Below are 24,119 nucleotides of genomic sequence, written 5' to 3'. Positions count from 1 at the left end.
CTTAACCGCAAACCGCCCCTTCGTCCTGTTGCGACCACACTGTTGTCTGACTCTGCGTCCGTCGGGTGACGGCTGATTCTTTTTTTCCCCTCAGCAGTGCACTGAGCGCAGGTGGAAGAGAAGTCATGCCAACAAAGTTCCCCACGTGACTCAGCACTTCTGCTGGGATTGCCGGTTCTTCCGGCAGAGCTAAGTAGGGAGGCGGAAAGGACGCACATCCTGGGAACAGAGGGGCCTGGGCTCTTTGTCAAGGTGTGCCCAACCCCCACTTGGTGTCAGCGTGCAGGCCAGAGGGTCGGGCTGCCTCCCAGCCCTCTCATTAAGCCCCGGAACCCAGGCACCAGAGCAGCTGTACAGCTGTCAAGTTGTGCATCTCTGGAGGGTTCTGTCTGCCTCCCCCTCACCTTTCTTTTCTCACTCCTTCCTCCTGATCCCGTCGCCTCAAACAAGGAGGGAGCGGATGATTCACCCGTTTTCAGTAGCACAGCCAGAGGGCCCCAGCAGTCGCCGGCCAGGGCTGTGGTCCGGCCACGGGGTGTGCAGCGTGTGCAGAGGGAGGACGTCCCCGCATGCACACACGCACACACACACGCACACATATTGTGCCTGCGTTCGGGCCTGTGTGCAGACATGATTTGCATGCCCAGACCTGTTTACCGGGCGTAATTGGCTCGCCTTGCTCAACACCTCGCGCCCCCCTCCCACCCCTTCCTCCCCTCTCCCCCCTCCCACCCCTACCCGCCTGGGAAGAAATTAGAAACGTGACAACAAACTCCGGTTGTGGCAAACCCACCGACCGGTCTGCCGGCAGCCGTGCGCTCTGGGTGCGGCGGGGGGGGGGGGGGGGGGGGGGCCGCCGCGTGGGGGAGTAATTGGTGAACCCAAGGTGAATGAAATAATTGGAAAAGTGAGGTGCGAGTTTGTTATGAAGTGTGAGCGGGTGGGGGAGGGAAGGAGGGCCGTGTTTAAAAGCCCGGTATGTCCTCTGTATTCACAGCTTCTGATACAGTAATTGCTATTTTGTGGTTTCTATTATCTACACAGTGGGGAGCGTGCGCGTCTCCTTCCCCGAGCGGCAGGGTCTGGGCTGGGGGGAGTTCCTGGGTGCCCTGTGATTCTCCTCCCTCTCTGTCCCCTGGCGGCCCTGCCCGGCCTCCCCCAGGCAGCGGCCTCTGCTCCCAGGAGACGGGGGTCGGGGTGGGGGGTGGCGTGCAGAACTCCCTTCAAAAGCCACTCTTAAAAATGGCTCCGTGGACCTTCCTGTCAGATAAGAACCTTAATAATGGCTGGTATTTATATATCGCTTATCTCCAAGGAGCTAAAGGTACTTCATCGATTTCCCCCCCCCAACCTTTTTTTTTTTTTTTCTTTTTAATTCTCTTTCGATATAGCTGCGAGATCATTAGCATCAGCCTTATATTATCCCGCGCAGTGATAGAAGCAGCCAGGACCATCCACCTTCCCCAGCATTGTCCTCTGGCCGGAGGAGCAGCAGCCGTGAGAAAGCGCCCGCCTGGCCGTGGGACGTGGACAGGTCGCTGGGCCTCCTGGCCGCTGGTTTTCTCACCTGGGGAAACAGAGACAGCGACGTTACTGCCCTCCAGTCATGACGCCTGGAAACTGTATTCAAAATTTTTCTTTTAATGTTTATTTATTTTTGAGAGACAGAGAGAGACGGAGCGTGAGCGGGGAAGGGGCCGAGAGGGAGGGAGACACGGGATCCGAAGCAGGCTCCAGGCTCCGAGCTGTCGGCACAGAGCCCGAGGCGGGGCTCGAACCCACGAACTGCGAGATCACGACCCGAGCCGCAGTCGGACGCTCAACTGAGCCACCCAGGCGCCCCTGGAGTCTGTCCGTAAAAGGCCGAGCATCCCACAGGCATTCGGGCATCGGCGCCTGGGGCCTCGGCAGCAACAACCGTGTCTTGAAGCCTTGCCTGTTCATCTCGGGGCTTCCCGGGCCTTGGGGAGTTCCTTCTAAGATGGAACCCTAATCTTGCAGCTGCCCCTTCAGCCTCAGCTCTCTCTGGTGCCGTTCTCAGAAGGGAGGGAGAAACACGTTCACATAACCATGTCCCTGAGCCCTGGAAAGGACTAGGGATTTCCGAAAGGACCAGGGCCTTTGGACACAGTATTTCACGTGTGCAGACAAGGGCTGTGACCTCCCCAAGGCCCCCCCTTGGATCTCTGCACGTGGTCCCTCGTGGATCCAAGGGCACCCCTCTGCCGTGCACCCCGCCCCCCCACCCCGCGCCAAGCTCTCAGTGCCACGTCCTCCCGGCCCCGTAAGCACACCGCCTTCCGCCTCTCCTCATCAGCTTTTCTCTCCACCTTTTAATTATTTTCCTTGCCTTTCTCCAGACCCTCGGCTGCTTGCCATGCACAGAACGTCCACAGCTTGCAGTGCGCGGCAGAGGGAAGAATTAACCTCAGCCGTTTTCCCCTCCCCCTCCCTCTCTCACGCACACGCTCACATGGGCCAACTCGCCAGAAATCAGGGCTACGGGGAGACCTGGGCAGAGGCCACCGGGGACCATCGAGGGACAGGATGGTAATCCGTGGGGGCAGAGGCAGGAGGCTGGCACATGGCGTGAGTGGGAGGAACTGGGACTCAGTCGCCCTCTCTAGCCCTGGGGTCTCGGGTGAGTCACCGGATCCACGGGAGTCCGAGCAAGCCCTTCCTAGCCACCCCCTTCCAGCTCTACGCCAGACGGGGGGGCCAGACCCCCGAAAGAGGACCCCCCCCCCCCATGCCCCCGCCACTCCTGAAAGTGGACGGCCCCCGTCCAGACAGTTGGAGGCAAACCGAATGCTGTGCAGTGCAAAGAGAGCTCCGGCTTAACATCAGACCCGCCCGGATTCGCATCCTAACCCTGCCACTTGCTAACAGGAGCTGCTGCCTCCCTGAGCTCAGTCTCCCCATCTGTAAAATGGAGGTGGGGAGACTAATTCACCTCGGTGCTGTTCGTACGTACCGCGTGGTCTGTTTTCACGCAGTCCTCGGCACGTCCCCGTGCGTGTCGGCGGCTAGGTACGGGTGGTCATGTCTGCGGTCCGGGGCTCCTGTGTTCTTGCTTGTTCATCCCACTGAGCCAGCCCCTGATAAGCAAGATAGATGTGGCTTCTGCTGTTGCAGAGCTGAGCTCCATCCAGCCTCAGGGGGAGGCAGAGGGCACCCTGGTGTCCACACCAGTGCCCTGGTTGAGAGGCACGGCGAGCCCGCCACGGCCGGCAGGAGCCTGGGGCAGGGAGGAGGGAGGACCCCCACACCCATCGGGGGGTCCGCACCCTTGTCAGTACGGCACCCCGCACGGCCTGGGCACATGGGTGCTCACCGAGGCCTTCTCTTACCAGTCTGACTGCTGTCGCGGTCTGGTCCTCGTGCCCTTCAGGCACACCCTCCCTGCAGCACCCCCGTGTCCCTCTGAAGCACCCGGAGCCAAAGGACCGTTTACCCAACGAGCCTGCGAGAAAGCTCCGCCATCCCCCTGCCCGCCCGCCCTGGCCAAGGCCCCGGGGCTCCCGCGGAGGAGGAGAGGCCGCGTCTGTCTGTCATGGGCTGTGTCGGCCTTTAGGTGGCACAATAAAGCAGGGTTTGCAGGCTGGACTCCTCAGCCCTCCCACCTCACCTTCCTGCTTGTCCCCACCTGCCCAGCCCCTGGGCCCCAGCCCTGCCGCCTGAAGGAGCCAGAGAGCCTCAGCCGGGCGGGCAGACCGACAGGGCCCCACCGCCTGCCCCCTCCAGCCCCTCCCCTCCCCGGGAGGCTGGCCCTCTCCCCAGCCTGGGGGGAGCCGCGGGCAGACGTGCAGATCCATTTTGAGGATTCATAATGCCGCATTTACCCACCATCCTGCCTTCGGAAATTGGGCCGGCCGATGCCTGGTCATGCTGGCAGGGCCGCGGGTTAACGCCTCGGATTTAGCTTATATCATTTCACGAGGGCTTACGGCCTTTACTGTGTTTTTCACCCAATCGGTCTTTGGCCCTGAAGCATCCTGGGCCGTTGAGCCCGCGTGTGTGTGTGCCCGGGCGCCCGCAAGTGTGTGGAGATATCCAAATACAATAACAGCTCTTCAGACGCCGCGCACATTAAATATTTATTGGCAGCGATTTGTGCATACATATTTGATAAACGGACGTGAGGGTGGGGTTGGGCCTGGGAAGTGAGACAGGAGGGCCAGGCAGGCCTGATCCTTTTGTCCGGGAATCTCTCAAACGCTTATCTGGGAGGAGAGGCCGGTTCCGGGGCTGGGGTGAGGGAGGGCAGGGGATGGTCCGAGCTGTGTTTACCTGTTTGATCCCTGACTGGGGCGGGGGGGGGGGGCGGCGCGACATTTTCTTCCCTAGAGCTTTGCCTGATTTTGGCTTAGCAGATCTCAAAACTAAAGCTCGGAGGTAGGGGAGGTGGGGTTTCGAGGGAGTCGCGGCGCCTGGTTCCCGCGGGGAGCACTGAGGAGACACCCCGCGTCCCGGGGCTGGGAGAAGAGGCTCATCCTGCTTGCTCAGCGCAAGCTTGCTGTGTGCTCGGCTCAGCCGTGCAGGCGGATTCAGGTCAGGAGACCCTCCTCCCGCGTCCGGATCCCGGGCCCTGGCCCTGCCTGTGTGGGGCTGCGTTCCCCCAGCCCACTCAGGCCTCCTGCCAGATCCTCAGCCCCACAGGCGAAGGGAGGCCGAGGGTGCCAGCCTGTCAGAGGAACTGGAAATTCTGCATCCGTGTCTCCAACCCCATCATCCCTCCCTGCCCAGCGGGAAGGCCGGGATCGGAAAGGAGAAGGCCAGGCACGCCCCGAGCGCGAGCCGGCCGGTGGGGGAGGCGACACCAGTTTACGGTGCGTGTGCGTGCGCGCACGGGTGCACCTGCGAGCACTTGTCTTTTCTAACCAGAGGGGATGAGTGTGTAAGCTGGTCCTGCCCTCACGCACACACCCCAGCCCCTTTGTGGGCCCCGGTTCTTAGCTCTCCTGTGCTTTGCCCTCTGTCCCTAGCACCTTCGGGGAGCTGAAGACCGTCCGCTTGCCGAAGAAGATGAGCGGGACAGGCTCGCACCGAGGGTTCGGCTTTGTGGACTTCCTCACGAAGCAGGATGCAAAGGTGAGGCAGTGCCCCCCCCCCCCACTCTCCCACCTGCCTTCCGGGCCCCCTTGTAGAAGCAGCGAAACGCCTTAACAGATGTGGGCATGTCCCTGCCCCGTGGGGTTTTCCCGGTCTTTCCCTGACCCCACCAATCTGTGCAACTCCCTGGGAAGGCAAGACCCTGGGTTTTGTTTGGAGGAGGGGGCAGACCTGTGTCCCCCTCCCTCCTTCCCTCCCTCCCTCGCCCGCTCACGTGACAGAAGCAGGAACCTGGGATACAAAGTGGGGGAGTGAGCGGGTTTCCCAGGCCTCCCCAGGTCAGCCAGAGCTCCCGGCTGTGAGCGCCCCCCGAAGGCAGGGTCCAGGGGGGCGGCCCTGGGAGAGGAGGCTCCCACGGGGACATGTGTCTTGTCCTCATCTTCCCGCTTGCGGCCGGGGCCTGCCAATTGGGCTGCTTACAGGCAAGGTCTGCCCAGGCAGGGGCTGCTGTGCAGAGGCACAGGTACAGAATTCTCCAGAATTCTCCTAGGAGGCAGAAGGCCTCCCGTTTCCGAAGCAAGGCGGCCTGTCGCGATCTGGGCCGGGCGCAGCGCGGCGGCGGTGGGTGCTGGGCCCAGCCCGGCAGCAGATGTGGGAGCGCAGAGGCTGTGTGGTCGGGGGGGGGGTCTGGCTGTGTTCGCGGCCACTGAATCCCCAGGGCTCCCTCAGGAGCCTGCGCGTTTCTCCCTCCGGCGGCCTCCCCTCTCGTCAGGGGTCTGGGGGAAGCGAAGGGCGGGCCTCACCCACACTGGGACCCCCTGTGCTTCTCACGAGACCTCCCTGGGCAAAGCAGAGTTATTTGTTAGAATCACACCCGTCGGCCTTTAGCGAGCTGCCGTTGCCAGAGGCCCAGTGGGCGGAGCCGGAGGTGACATCTCGGGGACACAGCTGCGGCCTTTGTGGGCCCTGGGAACACGCACAGGCACGGAGGGCCCTCCCGGGACCTCAGGGAGCCTCGCCAGCCACCTTTGTCTCAGCGTCGTGAACTCAAGTGCCTGTTTTGTCCACACGTGGCTGCGTTTGTCCGGACATCTGCTCTCCTTTCTTCTCGGCTGGCAGCCTTTCCCTTGCCTCCTGTCCGCGGCGTCACCCCCTGCGTGCGGCACGCGGGCACCTCTGGGGGGCGGGGGGGGGGGACCCGCATGCACTCAGAGGGGAGCCACGAGGGTAGCCGTCCGGAGCACCTTCCTGCTGGCAGCTGGGCTCCCCTAGCCCTGCCCCGTGCCTCGGTTTCCTCATCTGACGGTGCGCATGAAACCCTGGCCCATAGTGCTGGAGACAAGTGAGTTGTTTCTTCCCCCTTCCCACCGGCCCTGGTCCGTCGAGAGCCGGGGTGCCTTCACCCCAGACAGAGGGAAGGGAGGTGCAGGCCAGTGTTTCCTCCCCAGCCTGCCTAACCCTAACCCTGCTGGGGAGGGGGGGACTCTGGGGGGTTGGGCGGTGAGGGTACAGAGCTCTGGTCGCCTGTTTGCTCTCAGGGTTCCCGCGTGAGATTGCGACCAGGGAAGAAAGAGCAGGGGGTTCACCCCTCACCCGCAAGAGAGGCCCCTGATGAGGGGGCTCGTTGGTGGAGCACAGACTCTGAAGCCAGACGGCCTGAGTCGGGACCCTGGCACTGCCCCTGTCTGCCGAGGGACCTCGGGCAAGCGACTGACCCGCGTTCTGCGTGGTTCAGCTTCCGCGACATTTACGAGACAGCGAGAGGATTTTCCTCCCCAAGCTGTAGGGAGGTTTGGGTGGGCCGCCGCGGAGTGGCGCTGGCCCCGGGAGGAGGAGGGTGGCGGTGGTGACAAGGGAGATGCTCTCAGAAGGAGGAGGGGTAGGACGGAGCCCCCCGGCTGGAGGGCGTGTCCCTTGCACACACGGCGGCCTCTCTCCAGGGCTGGGGCTGGTGTCCCAACCGATGTGGCTCCTGGGGCTGGAGGCTCAGACCCCGCGTGGGCTCCCAGCCTCCAGCGTCAGTGGCCGCGTTGCCGGGACGCGGTCAGTGGCAGTTTCGTTCCCCGGGATCGCCGGGGCAGGAGGGGCGCCTCAGGTAGACGGGGCGGTGCTCGGCCCCAGAGCCGGGCCGCAGACGTGACTTCCGAAGGCCGGCACGGCGCCCGGGGAGCCACGGAGGTGGCTCCTCTCCCTCCGTCCCCTTCCCCGCCTTCCGCTCTGGCCTCCAGGAGGAGAAAGGGCGGCCGAGGACAGCAGGGACTCAGCCCGCGGCCCCTCCGGGTTGGCCCCTCTGCCCCTCGCCTCCCACAGGCGGCGGCCGGGCTCCTGCGTCCCCGCCGCAGCCCTTCCTCTGGGCGCATGAGGACCGGGGCCCCGCGTGCCCGCCAGCGTGCGAGCCGGCCCTCACACGGCGTGGACCCAGCAGGACGTTGCTCTTTTTGCCTCCCGGGGAAGCTGTGCCTCCCTCTCCTTCTCCGTGTCTGTCTGGAGAACCTCATTGTCTTCCGAGTGGCACGGCCAGCACCCGCCACAGACCCAGGGGGCCGCGCGCACTGCACGTCGATGAACGCGGTTCTGACTGCCGCACGTGTCGAGCCGGCTCGGAGGGGTGGGGGGCCATGAGTCCGAAGACAGGGTGCGAGGCCGCAGGGAGACGCTGAGGAGAGCACCCCGAGACCTTTACTCCCACAGAAGGAATTGGTGGGAGTGCTCCCCCTAAGTGGCCGTCCTCTTTCGGAAGCACTCGGGGAAGGAGGAGTCCTCCTCCTTCAGAAGCCTTTCCGGAGCTTGACTGATCCCTGCCTGACCCACCTGCACCCCTCGCGAGGGGGTTCACTCCCAGTGCCCGGCAGGACACCCTCCGTGGGGATGGAAGGCGTCACTCTTGGCATCGGCCACGCGGGAACCTGGCATCAGAGCCTCTCCTGGGGGCCCCGGGCCGTGCTCAGATGGGAGGAAAGGAGGAGGGGAGGGGAGGGTGAAATGGGGGGGTTGGTACCAGGGGAGAAGGGAGAAGGGAGAGGGTAACGGATAGCTGGGCGTTCCGTGTTGAGTCTGGGAAGCAGTGGAGAAACTGATAGTGTCTGGCCGGGGGCCGGGACCCAGATACGTTGGCTCCCAGGACCGTGCTCCTTCCCCGGCATCAGCCAGCCCCCTTCACCAGCTGGCCGAGGTGAGAATTAGCCCCGGTCCGCCCCTCGAGGCAGCCCCTCGGCAGCCTGCCCATCTGCGCCGTCCCTGCACCCTGCACCCTGAGTCCTCCGACCTTCCTCCACGACACTGCCTTCCACCCCGCCCGTGCATCATCAGGGACTTTGTCATCCGTCAGGACCCTCTGGGGCAAGCGCACACCCCCAAACCGTGAAGAGAATCCTAGCACGAGGCTCCGCAGAGGCTGTCGTGGCAGAGCTCAGGGTAACCAGGCAACTGATGACAATAGTCAGAGGCCCCTGCGACCGACCGCACCGGCTTTTACGTGGTACATACACCACACGCGCACTGTCTCATCCCATCCTGCAGCGGCCCCGGGAATCGGGCAGGAGATTTGCATGAGTCCCTCCCGGTCTCCGCACGGCCGCCGAGCTCTGTCTGTGCAGCCACTGCAGAGCCCCGTGGACCGATCCCCGCAAAGCCTGGCGCTGGCCCCCGGGGCCAAGGCGCTAAGCTGGAGGAGACCCGTCTACCCTCATCACGGCCTCGGTGAGCTGGCACGTTCCCCCTTCCTAGGTCGTTTGTCAGCCCTCGGAGTCCTAGGCCCTCTGAAAGTGCCCGTGTTCCCTAAAACTCGGGGTGGTGAGGCGATGTCTTCCAAAGAACCTACTCCCTCGAGGTGGAGGGGGGCAGGACAGAGGCTGATGAGGGAAGAGTGGAAGTCAAGGACGCAAGCCATCCCAAATGCAGTGGTCTTCCCCGGGTGGCCTGGGTCTGCACTTATGTGCACGGCTGTCTCCCTGTCTCAGGTGCCCCCGTGTCTCTCTGGGCCCTGATGTTTCCGGAAGGGCAGCATCTTGGCGGTGATCAAAACCGTCAACTTCTAGAAGCCTGTCTTTGGCTGCTGGGCGTTTGCGTTTGTCACGTCTTGTCCTCCCGGGACTCTAGGAGGTGAGTGGTAGGTGGCATTGGACACGTGGGGAAACTGAGGCTCAGAGCGGTGACGTCGGTCAGCCGGGGTCATGCAGCCAGAACCGGGCAGAGCTGGGTAACTCTGCATGCTGACCAGCTGCCACAGCCCGTGCGTCCAGGGCGCTCCCCGCCTCGTCTGCTCGTTCGCTTGAGCTGAGTGCCGGCCCCTCCTGTCCTCAGCATGCCCGCTACTGCCCACCCCAGCACCCAGGGGAGAGGACGACTCACCAATTAGAGCCATTTCAGGGGGAGGGGCCGGAACATCTCTTGGGGGCGCGCCCAGAAGAGTGAGCGCCCCGGCATTGGGCCCATGAGCACACGAGTCCAGCCCTCCCGAGCCCGAAGCAGCCTGGCCCCAGAGAGGCCACCGGTAGCCACCGGGCTTCTGTTTAGCAGCTGCCCCCACCTCCCGCTTTGCGCAGAGCAGGCTGGTCCTGCAGGAGGAAAGGAAGGCCAGCCTGGAAGAGAAGGGACGGGAAGGATAGACTCTCAGCCCGGAAACCGGAATATTAATTTTTTTCCCCATGCAGGCGCCTTTAATTTCCCCTCCCCGAGCCCGCCGTGCCTTTGTACTTTTGCAGTTGTGGCTGTTTTTATTTGCCGCCGCTGCTGTTGTTTTAAAAGGTCTATTTTCACGTGGAATGTTATCCAATTAGCAGAGCAATGTGTTGGCTTAAATAAACACTTGGGGGGAGCCGGCAGTAGGGAGATGTGATGGCGGCTGGCGTTGGCAGGCAGAGCTGTTCTCACCGTGGTAAACAGCCGCAGCTTTAATTGTGGGGTCGCACCGGTTAATGCGTCCCTTCCCGGTTCCCGCTTCTGCACGGTGCTGGGGGGGGGGGGTGCGACATGGACACGGGGCCCGGGCCTGGCCCCGCCCGTGCTGTCGCCTCGAGAGCTCTGCCGAAATCAGACCTGTGGCGGAGAGAGGGGGACCGTGAGGGGGCAAGACGGAGCCTCTCAAGGCAGGGACGCCTCCTTGCCCGGCACCCGGTGGGGCCTGCACAGGGCCGGGCCATCTTGCCCGCCCCGTAAACGGTGACCGCTGTCAGATCATCACTGGCGTGAGCTCAACACACGCTTGCTTCATCGAGGGTAAGAAGGGAGTCGGGCAGGTTCCGTGGGGCCCGTGGGAGCACAGCAGGGTCCGCAGGGGCCAGCGCCCCCTGGGAGCGAGGGGGCCGCGAACACTGAGAAGGGGAGTCACGTCCCCGAAGCCCAGGTGACTCGTCTGTCCCCGTGTCGGAAATGATACTGGCCCTGGAGGCAAGTGTGGAGATCAGGGCTAGGACCAGGCTGTGGCACAAAGCGCCGAAGAAGGGGCGACCGCCGGGTGTGCTCGGGCCCCGTGGGCAGGGCTGCTGTGGTCTGAAGCCTGGTAGAGGTTGCTCGTCTCCAGAAACGTTAGGGAGCCGGGCTTTGGTCCCCGCCTTTCTGTTCGGGCACGCGTGCTACACGCACATACTCACGCGCACGCAGGTTCTTTCCTGCGTTTCGTTAGCAAGGTTTTCCTAGTTCCCATCGTTGGGGCCCAGGAGGGGGGGGGGGGGAGTGTATTTGAATCCTGAGCCTTGCATCTGAAGGCCGGGATTCAGGCTCAGCCAACACATTTCTGGGCTGAGAAGCCGGGGGGGTGGGGACAAGCCACACTCTCCTCAGACTAGCAGGCGTGCCTCCTTCGTCGTCACCAGGGCATAAGCAGTGCCATGCGGTGCCCCTCGACTCAGCCTGTCCCTCCCTCCGGGCCTCTGCCCACATGAGAAGACCTAGGGTGCTAGTGTCCTCACGTCAGATTCACCAGGTGCTCGGAACACATTACCAGGGAAAGGTGACGAGCCCGACTGAGCGGGACACCTTTCTCCCCTCCAGGAGCTCCTCTGGTGACTTCACTGCCGATGGCAACAGCAGGTGCGAGGACCCAGGCCCTTCCCGTGCCCCGGGCGCTGGGGTCAGTGAATAGTTGCTGTCCTACTTACTCCTCTCGGCAGCCGCAGGAGGTCCAAGTGCCCCCATTTTGCAGCTGACAGAGTAGAGACCCAAAGAAGCTCCTCATCCGGCCACAAAGCCAGAAAGCAGCAGGGCCCCACTTGGAGCCCAGGGCCGTTACCAGCCCACGCCGCCCCCTCGCCTTACCGTTTCTGACCGTCGGCGACCTGGCGGCATTGGATCTTTCCCGGTGGCTCTTTTGCCCCTCCAGAGGGCAGAGGTGGCGCCTCACCTCTGGGTCCCCTCGTGTGGCGTTGGTTCCTGGCGGGTCCTCCGGGAACTGTCGACTTAAATTGGGTAGAGCTGAGTGGGTGAAGGCAGGAAAGGAAGGAGACACATCTATTTGTCTGAGAGATGGAGGCACAACCTCCCATAAGCGGGGCCCCGGGTGTTTCTCTTAGAAACTCGTCCTCAGCTCCATGGTATCTTAACTGGAAATGGCCCGAGGTGCTGAGTGGGGCCCCACGGCCGATCACCCAGTACTCCTCCCGGCCCGGCTGCCACCCCACTCCTCCCCCGTGGAGGCCCGAAGCAGCTGGCACGACCTCCTGAGAGCTTGCTTCTGGGATTGTGGGAGCCGTAAGGCAGGGACGGGACGGTTCTGTGCCTCAGAGCACAGGACGCTGCACCGAGAGACAGCGAACATCCCGGCGCGGCAGGCCCTCCTCCCAGAAGCACAGCCCCCGGTTTTCAGCCGTCTCGGCCAACGGGAGGAGCCTGGCCCCCACCAGCCCCAGCCAGGGCCCTGGGCCTCCGTTCCCTCTGCTCAGTCCCGTGCCCCTGGGCACACGCGGTCATTCTTGGCTGGCTCAGGTCACGCTTACTCCAGGCATTGGGGGCACAGATGGCCTGGCGCAGGCTGGCGTTGTCCGCGCTCAGGTGGATCTGACGCCTGCTGCAGCCCTCCCCCCTCTGCGAGACACGGGGCAGGAGGGGCCGACGAGTGCCTGGACTTACGAAGACAGGAGTCCCGTCCTCAGCCTGGCCCGGCGCCCTTGGGACGGCGGCTCCACCAAGGGCATCGCGTGGACTTTTGTTGCCGCGAAGAGGAGTTGTGTCTCCAGGGAGAGCTGCAGAAAGGTCAGGCCAGCGCCACGCTGGCAGCCTTCCAGCGTCTTTCCTGTTCTGGAAAGATGGCTGCCAGGCCTGGTCACAGTCACTCCCCGCTCTGCCCTCGCAGATTTCCTTCCGGGGGGACGCAGAAGAGGCGGTCGAGGCTAGGGCTCTCGGGGGCCACAGTTGGTGGCTCGGGTCAGAGATCAAAGGGGGGTGATTCTGGGACAGCCGAGCCAGGGACCAGATGACGGCGGGAGCCAGCCCGCACCCCAGCCGGCCCTGCCCGAGCTCTCCTCAGTGGGCCTCAACTCTCGGAGCAGGGCCAGGCCCTGGGACCTGCTGTCTGGAGCGCAAGGCCCATCTGCCCTGGGTCGAGGCAGAGGCACTTCGGGCAGCCCCCCGGGTCGGCAGACACCCCAACCCCACCCCCGATGGTCTAGGAGAGATTTATGGAGGAATAAGTAGGGCTGGGGGACCGGTGAGAGGGGAGGGGCCGCCGGCAGGAGCTGTAGTCCTGGCGGGAGGGGGCAGGGGAACGGCACCCCCACCCCTTTCCTCCCTCCCTCCAGGACTCCGGGCATCACCTACGTGGAAGCCAGAGGGCGAGAGCCCGAGTCACGTGGTCCGTGGGAGTGGCCTGCAAAAGCACAGAGAGTGGGGGCCGATAGAGGAGTAGGAGCGGCCAGCCCTGTTGCCACAGAGGATGGCAGGAAGTGGCTCCGGAGGGCAGAGGCCCCCCCTTCTATGGCATTCTGCTCCCGGACAAGTGAACGCACCCTTAGAGTTGCACAGTGAGCCGAGCGGGTGATCTGCGGTCTCCCGGGTCCTGGTGGCTTGGGCACCTGCTCCCGTCCCCGAGGGCCCCAGAGTCATACACGTCAGGAGCAGGCCTTCCCCTCCCCGTTGCCAGACCCAAGAGCGTGTCCACACCAGGTCTCGTCCTAACCGCAAGGCGGGCCGTCCCGTGCACATGGCAGCCAGAGACGACATACTCCTCGCTCCTGCGTCTTCATGGTCTGTATCGTAGGGACGTGGAGGGACCACGGCGGGTTATTTAAGCCAGCCCGCCGTCTCTAGCCAGGACCAACTTGAATACGGCTCTGTGAATACAGCAGCCCCTCCCCCCACCCCCCATCCACGGTTTCCTTTTCTGTGGTTCGTTACCCACGATCAACCGTGGCCCTGAAGCAGATGGCCCTCCTCCCCGGGCTGCGTGGCCTCACGCCACGTCACACGCCTGATTTAGAAGTTAAACTTCACCACAGGTGTGTGTGTGCAGGAAAAGTACAGCGTAGATGGGGTTCGGTACCGTCTGTGGGTTCGGGCACCCACTGGGGTCCTAGAACGTATCCCCTGCGGAGAAGGGGGAGCTACTCGATCTCCTGAGCACACTTTGCCCCGAGCACTGTACTAGGGGCAGCAGGGAGAGAGGCCTTCCCTCTAAGGTTCAAGGCTGAGCCGCGGAGGCCGGCACACGTTAACGGGGCAGGTGCCGCAACGGAAGCCGCGTGTGCAGGGCGTGGGGAGGGTGCCCGGTGGCAGTCTGTGTGAGGCGAGCGGGGCCTGTGCTGGGCCGCCACCGAGGCGGCTGTGATGAGGGAGCTCTTCCGAGGCCAGGGCAGGTGTTGTTACAAAGGCCCAGGGACGGAGTGCACGGAGTCTGAAAGGAAAACAAGAAGGCGGTTGACGCGCACGCAGACCTCGGCCCGTGCCTCTGTGTTCCTTTCGTTGAAACGGGAGAGTAATGTTCGTTCTGATGAGTAGGTTGTGGTCATGGGCTCCGAGTTCTAACCCAGGGGATCCATAATCCATGGGACGAAGGCGGCCCTTTCCTCCCAAGGGAAGGAAACAGGCAGCAGAAAGAAGCTGGATTTGGGGAGAAGCACACGGCCAGGAACATGTAACTCCCCGCTTCCTCCCGAGACACCCTCACCGCACTGACCCCTGGGCGCCCCAGGATGGACAAGGCCCTGAAGTTCAGAACCACAGCCGAGGTTCAGAACTCTCACGGGGAAGGCAGCGTGGGTCTCAGGAGGCACACAGGCCAGGGAGGAAGCTGCTGGCAGGCCCAGGCCAGAGAGGCCAGGGCCGCAGTTCCCTTCTGCTGTGCCTGGAACCTTCCGCGTTCCTCAGCGCCTTCCCCTGCGCTCACCTGAAAGCCCCGTGAGGCCCGGACTGACTGTCCAAGGCCGATCTCAGCCTCGAGTCGCTGTCACCACCCACGCAGCGGGCACTGAGGAAAGCGGCCTGGTCTCCTATTGACCAGAAGGGACTGGAACTAGGGAGGGTGGTCCTGCTGTTTTGGGGGAGCCACCCACTGCACTCCCGACGCCAAACGCACAAGAGCTTTTGTGTCCCGCTGGATATTATTCCTGCTCTTCGGTGGCCTCAGGGGAACCGAGGGCAGCCTTAATAGGAACGACAGCCCGCGGTGGTGCTGTAAGTGCTAGACTTCACAGTCCATGGACTCCTATCCATTCTTTGCTGCCGCCTCTCGAGGAAGTGTGTCCCAGAGACGTTAAGTGGCCTGCCCCAGCTCACACAGCTCGCTCGTGAGTGGCGCGGCAGGGATTTGAACCAAAGTCGCCCGGGCCCAGAGCCCCCCCTCTCAGTGGCTGTGCCACCTCCCCTCCTGCCATCAGAAGCCCTTCTAAAGAGGAGATGAGCATTTGGAAGGGTTGATGTCGGAGGGAGGCCAGGAGAGGGAGTTCTTAGCAACTCCTGTGGCGAGTGGGGACCTCTCCGGGCTCTGTGTGGCACAGGAACAGGGCTCCAGGGGCAGGAAGGAAACGCCAGGCTGATGGCCGCACGGAGGGAGGGAGCCCGGGGTCAGGGCCTGTCGCCTGGGCCCGCCTCCCGGGCTCTGCTCCCCTGTCCTCGCCGCGGCTCCCGGCTTCCACCAGATGCTGCCTCGTGGCCGCTCCCTCCCGCCCGTGTCCCCGGGACCGCAGCTCCTCAGGGACCCCGGCGCCGGGCCGGAGTACCCGCCACACCAGACTCCCGACTGACTCCTCTCCCCCGTCTTCAAACCCCCGGCTCCCCCAGTCAGGCTGTTTCTCTGCCGCGCCAGCTGAGCACGCGTGTGTTGTAAAGCTCTGAATGGGCCATTTCGGCTCGGAGTCCAGATGCATTTTTATATCCGCATGGAAAAAAACGCAGAGGCTCCGCTGGCAGTCAGAAAGAGTTTTTTTAAATTAAAGTGAAAAAAAAAAGGGGGGGGGGGTGGGAAGGAAAAGTTGCCTGCACCTGGCCCTTCTCGGAAAGGCGGATCTGAGAACAAAGTGTTTTTTGCTTAATCCGGCCACGTGTCTCGTTTTAAAAAGATGCGTGTCCCATCCGCCTCCCGCTCACGCTCCTCAAGGTGGGTCGTGCGGGGGTGGTCAGCTGTGTGCCACCCACGGGCTTGCTGCGTGGCAATCCCACACATCCCCCCCCCCCCCACCCCCGGCCCCGTTGTCCAGATGAGACCGAGGCTATCGTGGGGCACTCGGCTCACCCTAGGTCCCCGCGGCTGCCGTCGCAAAGTACCGCGGAAACACAACCGACCGAAATTTCTCGGCTCCCAGTTCCCAAGGCCAGGAGTCCCCAGACTCGAGGGGCCAAGAGTGTTTGGTCCCTCTTGAGGGAGGTCTGTTCCCCACCGCTCTCCCCTGCCTTCCGGCGACAGCGGCATTCAGTGGCCTCTGTCCCCGCAGGGCGCTTACTGTGCATCTCCGTGTCTCCACGTGGCCGTCTCTTCCGAGGACACAGTCAGGGTAGGTTAAAGGGCCCGTGCTCTCCAGTGTGCGCTCGTCTTAACTTGACTACATCTGCAAAGACCCGATCTCCAAACAAGGTCACGACCTGAGGCCCCAGGGGTTTGGATGCCGACCGCTCTCGTCTGGGAGAACGTGGTCCAGCCGGTAACAGTCGCGCTGCAGCTGAGGGCCCGAGTCCGGACCGGTTCCGGAGCAGAGCCCTCCCGGTCACACGCTGCCTCCCCGCGGCACGGAGGAAGCAAGAGGGACGGGCCCCATGGCCCCTCCTGGTGCCTCGTGGTGCTGCCACAGCCCAGAAGCAGAGACAAAGGTGCCCACCGTTAGCCACCGTGGCTGCCGGGGCTGACGCGCACCCACTGCTGACCCGAGGCCCCTCTGCTGAGAGAAGGCAATTGCAGGTGCGATAAGCCTGCAGTTAACGGCACCCCCACGAGGAGAGCTAGCATCTCTTGAGCACTGACTGTGTGCCCCCACGCCGTTCGAAGTACCTTCCGGTTAAAACTCCTCCTCGCCTCCTCTAGAACCCTTAGATTGGCACGCCGTTGACGTTCCCGTTTCATGGATTTGAAAACCGAGGCCGGTGAGATTCATCAACGCGCCCAGTCTCTGGAAGCGTGCCCACCTGCCCGGGCAAGGTGGCGCCAGAGGCCAAGTGCGTGGCCTCTCATGTACCACGGGAGTGCTTCAGGAAGAGCCCCCCCCTGCCCCCCGCCACCCGCAAGGCTCCACTTAGCTTGGGCCCCGGCGCCATTTAGGACGGAACTCACCAGTACTGCGTGGTTCCGTCTGTATCCGCCCAGAACAGGCAGATCCAAAGAGCCGGAGAGCAGACTGGTGCTTGCTGCGGGCCGGGGGCCGGGGCGAGGGGTGGCGTGGCCGCTCACAAGGCTGGGGTTTCCTTCGGAAGGCTGAGGGTGGGGAACCTTGTGAGGCTGGCGAGGTGACGGCCGCACAAGTCTGAATCTGTTGAGACCCAGCGCCGTATGCTTCAGATGGGTGATGTGTGGATGTCGTATCTCAATAAAGCACGAACACCAGAAGTGGGGGAAAGGCTGGGAGAAGGAGCCGGCGCCCGAGAGGGCGGAGGCCATCTGAGGGCCCGAGGGCCTGGCCAAGGGCAGCAGAGAGAGGTGGGGGACAGAATCCGCGGGGTTAGCGAAGGACAGAGCCACCAGGCGGCGGTGAGGGGCCTGCCTGGCTGTCACCATAGCCAGGCAGGGCTCGGCTGTCTCGCGCGGTGCCCCTGATGGCCTGGTGGGAGGCGAGCCAGCTAAAGGGGTGGCCCTCCCCAGGCAGGACACGGCACGGGAAAGAAGAAGGCGCCGGCCCAGGCACCAATTACAGGCCCGGACGGCAGATATATCGACGGCACGGTCACTTGCAGCTCTCTCCCTGGGAACGTAACCCACTAATCGAATCAAGTGGCCAAGAGTTCCCACACCCTGGCCAGAGAGCAGGTGTCACAAGGGCCAGAACCTTGCCTTGGAGCTTGAGGCGGTGGCGGGCAAGAGGGGGGCGGGATGGGGCGTCGGCGGGTGGGTCTCAGCTAACTCACACTTCCGTTTCCTGCTCTTGCCCCCCCCAGAGAGCCTTCCACGCCCTGTGCCACAGCACCCACCTGTACGGCCGGAGGCTGGTGCTGGAGTGGGCCGATTCCGAAGTGAGCCTGCCAGCCCTGAGGCGGAAGACGGCCGAGCGTTTCCACGGTAAGCGCGCCGGGGCTCCCGAGGGGACTGCCCTCGCCCTGGCCGGGACGGGACGGGCCGCGCGTGGCAGGGTACCCCGTCTCCCTCCCAGTGCGTGCTGGGCGCCCCCCCCGGCTGTCCCCCGAGCTGCTGCCCAGCCTCCTGTCCTCATTCCGCACCGGGAGGCCGACCCGTGTGGACAGCGTCGCTGGTCTCCGTGCCCTTCGGTTTCCGGTTGGGCTGGGTCATCGAGAGGCCTGGCAGGAAACTGGGGAGAGGAAGAGACTGGGGTCAGGACGTTTATCACCTCCCGGTCCCATCATCCCCGTCCACTTTCCCTCTTGCCGGGTTTCTGCGGGCTGACCGGCTGGCACTGCCCCCCATCTATAGCCCTCTCTGCCTGGCACTTTCTGTCCTCGTCCCGGCCACCAGCTGGGGGGGGGGGGGGGGTGTCCCTCCCCTGAAGCCCCTACCCCCTGCCGCCTTTTAGCCCGACTCTGCTCAGTTACTTGGTTTGAGGGCCATGTACTCTCTGCCAGGGGCCTGATGGTCCCAGGTCGTGACGCCACCGCTCACACACCTTTGTGGCATCACGCGTCCTCGCCGATCGCTCAGTCCGTCCCCCAAAACTACTCACCGGTTGTGTCCTGGGGCTAGTGATGTGGCTGTGGCCTAGCCGGGCCGTGGGTCCGAGCGGAAGAGGCCGGCACCTTGCTTGAGCGGGTGGTCTGGAAAGGCCTCCTGTAGAGGTGACATTTGTGCCCACAAAAGGGCTGCCTGAGCAGCGGGGACCTTGAGCTTGGCACATGGAGAAACGGGGAGGCCCAGCGTGTTCGGAACAGATGAAGTGAAGAGTGTGGGGGGCTGGCTCACAAGGGGCCTCACCTTCTCCAGCAGGTTGCTGGGGAGTCAGGAGGGGATGAGGGAAAGCCTCAAGAACCGGGCCATCCCCCAGTCCCCAACCATCCCCCCCACCACTGCACACCCCCACGCTCGGGCAGTCAAGGGACCTTGGAGCCCGCATCCCATCTCCTTCCTCTCCCGCCATCTCAGAAGTGCGTTCAAGGCCAGGCCGTAAAGGGGCAGCTGTGAGCCTCCTACCTTGGGATCCTGGTGGCTCAGTGACGGGTGTCCAGGAAGCAGCCTCAGCGACAAGGGAACGCGTCCCTTCCTCCCGCTGGCCTGGGAGAGCTGGGCTTGGCGAAGGGGCTCCGTGGCCTCCCTGGTGGCCCCCGCCCTGGCTGCCGCCAGGTCTCAGGTGGCGGCCTGCCTTCTTCTGCCCAGAGGTCCCAGGGACAGCCGGCAGGTTCATGGCTCTCGGGGACTTTCCTGGATGGACCAGTTCGCCCGAGCGCCTGCCACTGCCCCCCTCACCCATCCCCGCTGCCCGGCGGTGTCATCTGGGGGCAGTCTGGGGGAGTATTGGCTACACAGCCCACCCTTCCCCCGCTCGTCCATGTAGGGACAGAGCCTGGAGCCAGAACAAAGTCATGCTCCGCTTAGGAGAACCTAGGGAGGAGGTGGCCCATACAGGGCCGTGAGTTTCCCGGTTGGGCCTCCCCTGTCTTGCTCTGGGCTAGCAAGCGGGGCTCCCGAGCAGCGTTTGGGGGATGCGAGACTACAGCCCGGTCAAGTGTGCTAAGAACTCTGAGCTGGGACTGAAGCCCAGGCTGCCAGACCCTTTAGAACATGCCCCTGCCTGCTCTGGTGGCCTTTTCCCAGCCCACCGACCCTCCCCACACGCCACATGGTATTCTGTGACTTCCCGTGTGTTCTCCCCTCTGCTCACGATGCCTGGCCCTCCAGTGGTTTTGAATCAGGCGGTGCCTATTCAGCCATTAAGGCCCAGCTCAAATGACACCTCCCCCCGGGAAGCCCTCCCCGGCCTCCTTCTCAGGTATCAGTCATGGCCCCTCCCTCTGTTCCTCTCCTTCCCTGCCATGCGATAGTTTCTTTCTTTTGGTTTTTATCCTCACCGGACTGATGCCTTCCCTGGCATGCAGACTGGGTCCTCGGGTTCGTGGCTGGGCCCCCGTTGCCGGGCACGCTGTGTGCCGGGCCCTCAGTCTGAGGCTGGGGAACATACGAGCAGGGGCGAACGAGCAGCTGGAGGGAATCAGGACTGAGCACACAGTCCCCAGCTTACGACTCAATAAGGCCCCAAATCCTGACGCGCAGAAAGGGAACCCGTCCTTATCGACAGCCATTGACAGGCCCAAATGCACCCGTCGGCAAATGTTTGTGTAAGGGACTCTCCCCGGTCCTCCCCGCCGCCCGCCCCCAGGGCCGGCAGAGTGCAGGCTCAGCAGTTCTGCCCTGCGTGGGAGAGAAGCCCCCTTCAATAAATTGAGTTCCGAAGACAGCATTATTGCCTCACCCCAGCGGAAAGCCTCGGCCACAAGCGTTTCTGCGGGATCTGCCGTCTCCGAGTATCGGCTGCCCCCGCGGCCCGCACAGGGGCAGCTGCGGTCCTGGCAGCAATGGGAGGCTGCAGCTGGTTCGTACGATTCTTGCCATCAGTTCCCCAACAACCCCACGAGATGGGCACGATTCGCCCCGTTTTACGGACGGGAGAACTGAGACCAAGCCAGCATCGGGGTGACACGTGACCCCTGCCGTTTATTAAGGACTCGCTCTGCGCCAGGGGGCCCGCCCTCAGTCTGTGGCCTGCGCGGCCTCGTGTTTCCTCCCGGAGCTGCAGCCGCTCGAGGCCCTGCTGGCTCCGTTTTGCAGACAGGGAAACTGAGGCATCGCCCGTGGTCATGCAGCTGGAGAGTGGCCGGTTTGAACAGCAGGCCGGCTGTGGAGCCTCCCACCCCGCCCGGCCGTCCCGTGCTGCCCGATACTAGCCAATGCCACTTGCCAGAAGCTTGGGGCCTTTATTAGATGTGGGGTGTGTGAGCATTTACTGCACGGCTGCCTTCGTCCGGACTCGTCCAGATCCTGAACGTAGAATCTCCAGGGTCCCTTCCAGAAATGGAGGGGGTGAGTAATAGATCGTGATAGAAAGTGGCACGAGGCCCTTTGGTGTTGACACAGTGCGTCCTCATAGAACGCCGTGTGGGGTGCGTGGCACGGTGTGCCCACTTACAGGTGAGGGGGCTCAAGCGCAAAGGTGATATGAGGCCCCTGAGGTCAGTTTTGAAGGTCAGCCAGGCTCTGTGTTTAGACCCCCTTTGTTCCTGGAGGAACACTGTCCTCGCAGGTTCCGGAAGGGGTCATCGACTCTGAGCTAACCGAGCACGTGCAAGTCAGTGCTACTTGCAGCACTAAGGGCAGGGTCCCACCGGGGAACACAATTGACCCCAAGGATTGGCAGAAAGAGCCTGTAATGCGGAGGTGTGGGCAGGGGCCAGAGGTGAGCAACTCCCCCCACCCCACACCTGCCACTCCCCCGTCGTCCCGTCCCCAGGGCCTGCAGGGGCAGAGGGAGGAAACGATGCAGACAGCCACCTAGTCCCCTAGTGTAGAGTGACACAGCCAGTGCCAGAGAACAAAGCAGGTGGGGAGCTGGGGTGGGAAATGCCTGCGGCCCCCCCTTCTTCCCACCTCTTCTCTCCCCCGGGTCTCCCATGGGCCCATTCCCTTTGTAAAGCCAGAGGGCCAGGTCCCCCAGGGACACCTTCCGGGGGACAGCAGGACAGAGAATGGATCTGGCGGCACCAGAGAATACGTGTGGTGCCCACAAACACCAGGGCGTGCGGCTGGGGTGAGGGGCGGGAGTATCCGGTTTGGAAGGGTCTCTCGCGGCCACGTGGCAACCCTCCACACTGGCCTCACCTGTCTGGGTCGTGAAGAGGCGGCAGGAAGGCCGGCTGCGAGTTTGGGGGACAGAGAGCCTGAGAGCAATTCCCAGTCGTGTTTCACAGCACTCTTTCCCAAAGAAACACATGATAATCCTCTTAGAACAAAAGAAAGCTCTCCAGAACACAGCAAGATAAGAGACAGGGATTTGTACCCTAGGATCCATGAAACCTTGTCTTCGTGGATCCTAGTCTAGGGCTGGCCTCAGAGGGGCCGTGAACACCCAGAAACGTCCCCCGGGGGGCGTGCACGTGCGCCCACACCCCTTTGGCAAGAGGATCTGTTGTCCGATTTTCTGTAAGGTCCTGGTCCCTAAAAGGTTGGCTTTAAGGAGAAGGAGCATTGACCTTGTCACCAACGGGACCCAGATTCTGCTGCTTCCCGGCTGGGTGTCCAGGGAGGAGTCCCTGTGCCCTGTGGGCTTCCGTTTCCCCTTTTACAAACAAACAAACCGGGCCGACAAAGACGTCGCTCCTAAAATTGTTGTGAAGATGATGCACAGAGTAACAAAAGCAGCGGGAGCTGCCTTTTTGGGTTTCTTCAGCCACGCTCCCGGGAGGCAGAGGCCGCTTGTCTGCCCGCTTTACAGAGTAAGGGACGAGATGAAGTAACTTGCCCGGGGTCACGCGGGCAGTAAACGGGGGAAGCCGGGCTCAAACTCACACAGTCAGGCCGAAGCGCCCCGTACCCGGGCTGATGGCTCCATCAATCCTTCCTGTGCTAGCTGGACCCTGGGGAAGGGGGGGTAGACAAGCGTGTGCAGAACAGGTGCTCTGGAGTCGTGCGTCCCTCTCACCCGCCCACCCCATTGTCCGCCCGATCTCTTTAGGAACCCCCTGAGCGTTCAGAATAGGGCTGCTGGCCTCCTGCTCTCCTGGCTGGACCCTGTTCCCCGCTCTGCCCCTTCCCTGTGGCGAAAAGTACCCAGCTCATTATGTCGAAATCTGCCTTGTTCGGCGCTCCTAGGGCCCTAACAGGCTCCAAGGGCAGGTGGCACCCATGCCCAGTTTCCTCCCTCCGCGCCGAGCTCTGCCAGGAAGGCACACAGACCTCAGGTGGAGGCCCCGGCCCCGTTTGCCCAGCCCAAGCCCCGAGGCTGCGACAAAGGGCTCCCTGTGGAATGTGGGCCAGGGAACGACAGGCAGGCATCTCAGCCATTCAGCCGGGCCAGGCACACAGCCTGCTGGCGAACCGAGAGCTTTCCAGCCCTTGCAGCCGGCCCCCTCTCCAGCCACGAGTCCCCGATGAGCCTAGGTCAAGGTGGACAGCTCCATGCGCGGTTCAGGTTAGATGGCGCTAATGATTATTCTTACCGCGGTAACAACTTTCATCTGTTGAGTCTCACTCCCTGCCAGGAGCTACCTGCGGGATTATTCACAGGTATTAATCCTGCCGAATCCTAGGAGCTCAATACCGTCGTTACCTTCTGTTTTGCACATGAGGAAACTGAGGCACGGAGAGGGCAGGTCACTTGCCCAAGGGGCACCCCGTGGCTAGCGGCCGAGTTGGGCGTCTTCCCGTCAGCAGGTGTGCACCCTTTCGTTTACTCCGGGCCGCGTCCCCATCCCTGCTCTGGGAGCTCAGGCGAGACCCTCGGGCCTCAGCTTTGTCATCTGTACAATGGGACTAGGGTGCCCACCTCATTTGGGCTGAGGGAGTTGACGCCTGTAACGTGCCTGGAGGGGCCCCTGGCACAGGTGAGTGTGTGACAAATGTCTCCCCTCTCTGCGCCGCCAGGAGCACCTCGTTGACCTTACGCTGCAGTCAGGCCCGGCCACGGGAGGAGAGAATAGAGAAGAAGAGCCCCGGTTTTTATAAGCCTGGGCGATACCGAGCGTGTGCGCGTGGGCACATGTGTGTGACAGAGAGAGGGAGTATGCCCGACACGTGGGCAGCACTCAGGACAGGGCATTTGCACAGTAGCATCGAGGAGGGGGAGGGAGGGGAGGAGGAGAGAGGGGAGAAGAGGAAGGGAGGGGGGAGGAAGCAGAGGAGGAGGGAGGAGGATGAGGGAGGCAAGGAGGGAGAGGAGGAGGAGGGAGGGAGAGGGAGGCAAGGAGAGAGGAGGAGGAGGGAAGGGAGGAGGGAGAGGAGGAGGGGAGAGGGGAGAAGAGGGGAGGAGGAGGGGGGAGGAAGAAGAGGAGGGAGGAGGATGAGGGAGGCAAGGAGGGAGAGGAGGAGGGGGAGGAGGGGAGGAGGGAGAGGAGGAGGAGAGAGGGGAGAAGAGGAGGGGGAGGAGGAAGAGGAGGGAGGAGGATGAGGGAGGCAAGGAGGGAGAGGAGGAGGAGGGGGAAGGAGGGAGAGGAGGAGGGGAGAGGCAGAAGAGGAGGAGGATGAGGGAGGCAAGGAGGGAGAGGAGGAGGAGGGAGGGGATGAGGGAGGAAGAGGAAGCGGAGGAGGAGGGGGGAGGAGGAGAGAGGGGAGAAGAAGGAGGAGGAGAGAGGAGGAGGAAGAGGAGGGAGGCAAGGAGGGAGAGGAGGAGGAGGAGCTGGAGGAGGAGGAGGGCTCCTCGCCAGGGGAAAGGGTGTTCGTAACGCCTTGACTTCCACTGCAGCTGTGGGAACTGAACGTGCTCGGTGCCTGGTCTGGTGCTCGCCGCTTGCCTAGGCCCCTGTATTGGCAGCTGGTTTTAAACCCCCAGCTTCCCCACCACGTG

General features: G+C 63.2%; 1 protein-coding gene and 2 long non-coding RNA genes across 6 annotated transcripts in view; 1 reads left to right on the top strand and 2 right to left on the bottom strand.

The window, feature by feature from the left end:
* RBM19 (RNA binding motif protein 19) overlaps positions 1-24,119 on the top strand; it is a 151,793-nt gene that overhangs the window by 89,475 nt on the left and 38,199 nt on the right. For 3 of the 4 annotated variants that reach the window (XM_027044324.2, XM_027044325.2, XM_027044326.2), the window contains 2 exons: positions 4,986-5,091; positions 17,560-17,680. In XM_027044324.2, the coding sequence (XP_026900125.2) occupies positions 4,986-5,091; positions 17,560-17,680 (227 nt within the window). Of the gene's footprint in view, positions 1-1,391; positions 1,520-1,686; positions 2,119-4,985; positions 5,092-17,559; positions 17,681-24,119 lie in introns of those variants that run through there. The other variant, XM_053206699.1, reaches the window with a different exon arrangement.
* LOC128312517 (uncharacterized) lies at positions 7,762-10,169 on the bottom strand. Its single transcript, XR_008291917.1, has 3 exons — positions 9,748-10,169; positions 9,403-9,632; positions 7,762-9,146 (listed from the first exon to the last, which is right to left on the bottom strand). It is a non-coding gene; the product is annotated as an uncharacterized LOC128312517 (long non-coding RNA).
* On the bottom strand, positions 10,731-16,670 carry LOC128312516 (uncharacterized). Its single transcript, XR_008291916.1, has 4 exons — positions 14,369-16,670; positions 12,118-13,876; positions 11,308-11,447; positions 10,731-11,194 (listed from the first exon to the last, which is right to left on the bottom strand). It is a non-coding gene; the product is annotated as an uncharacterized LOC128312516 (long non-coding RNA).

The sequence above is a fragment of the Acinonyx jubatus genome, chromosome D3 (genome assembly GCF_027475565.1).
Source record: "Acinonyx jubatus isolate Ajub_Pintada_27869175 chromosome D3, VMU_Ajub_asm_v1.0, whole genome shotgun sequence".
Classification (NCBI taxonomy): Eukaryota; Metazoa; Chordata; class Mammalia; order Carnivora; family Felidae; genus Acinonyx; species Acinonyx jubatus.
This window is presented reverse-complemented; position numbering and strand designations above follow the sequence as displayed.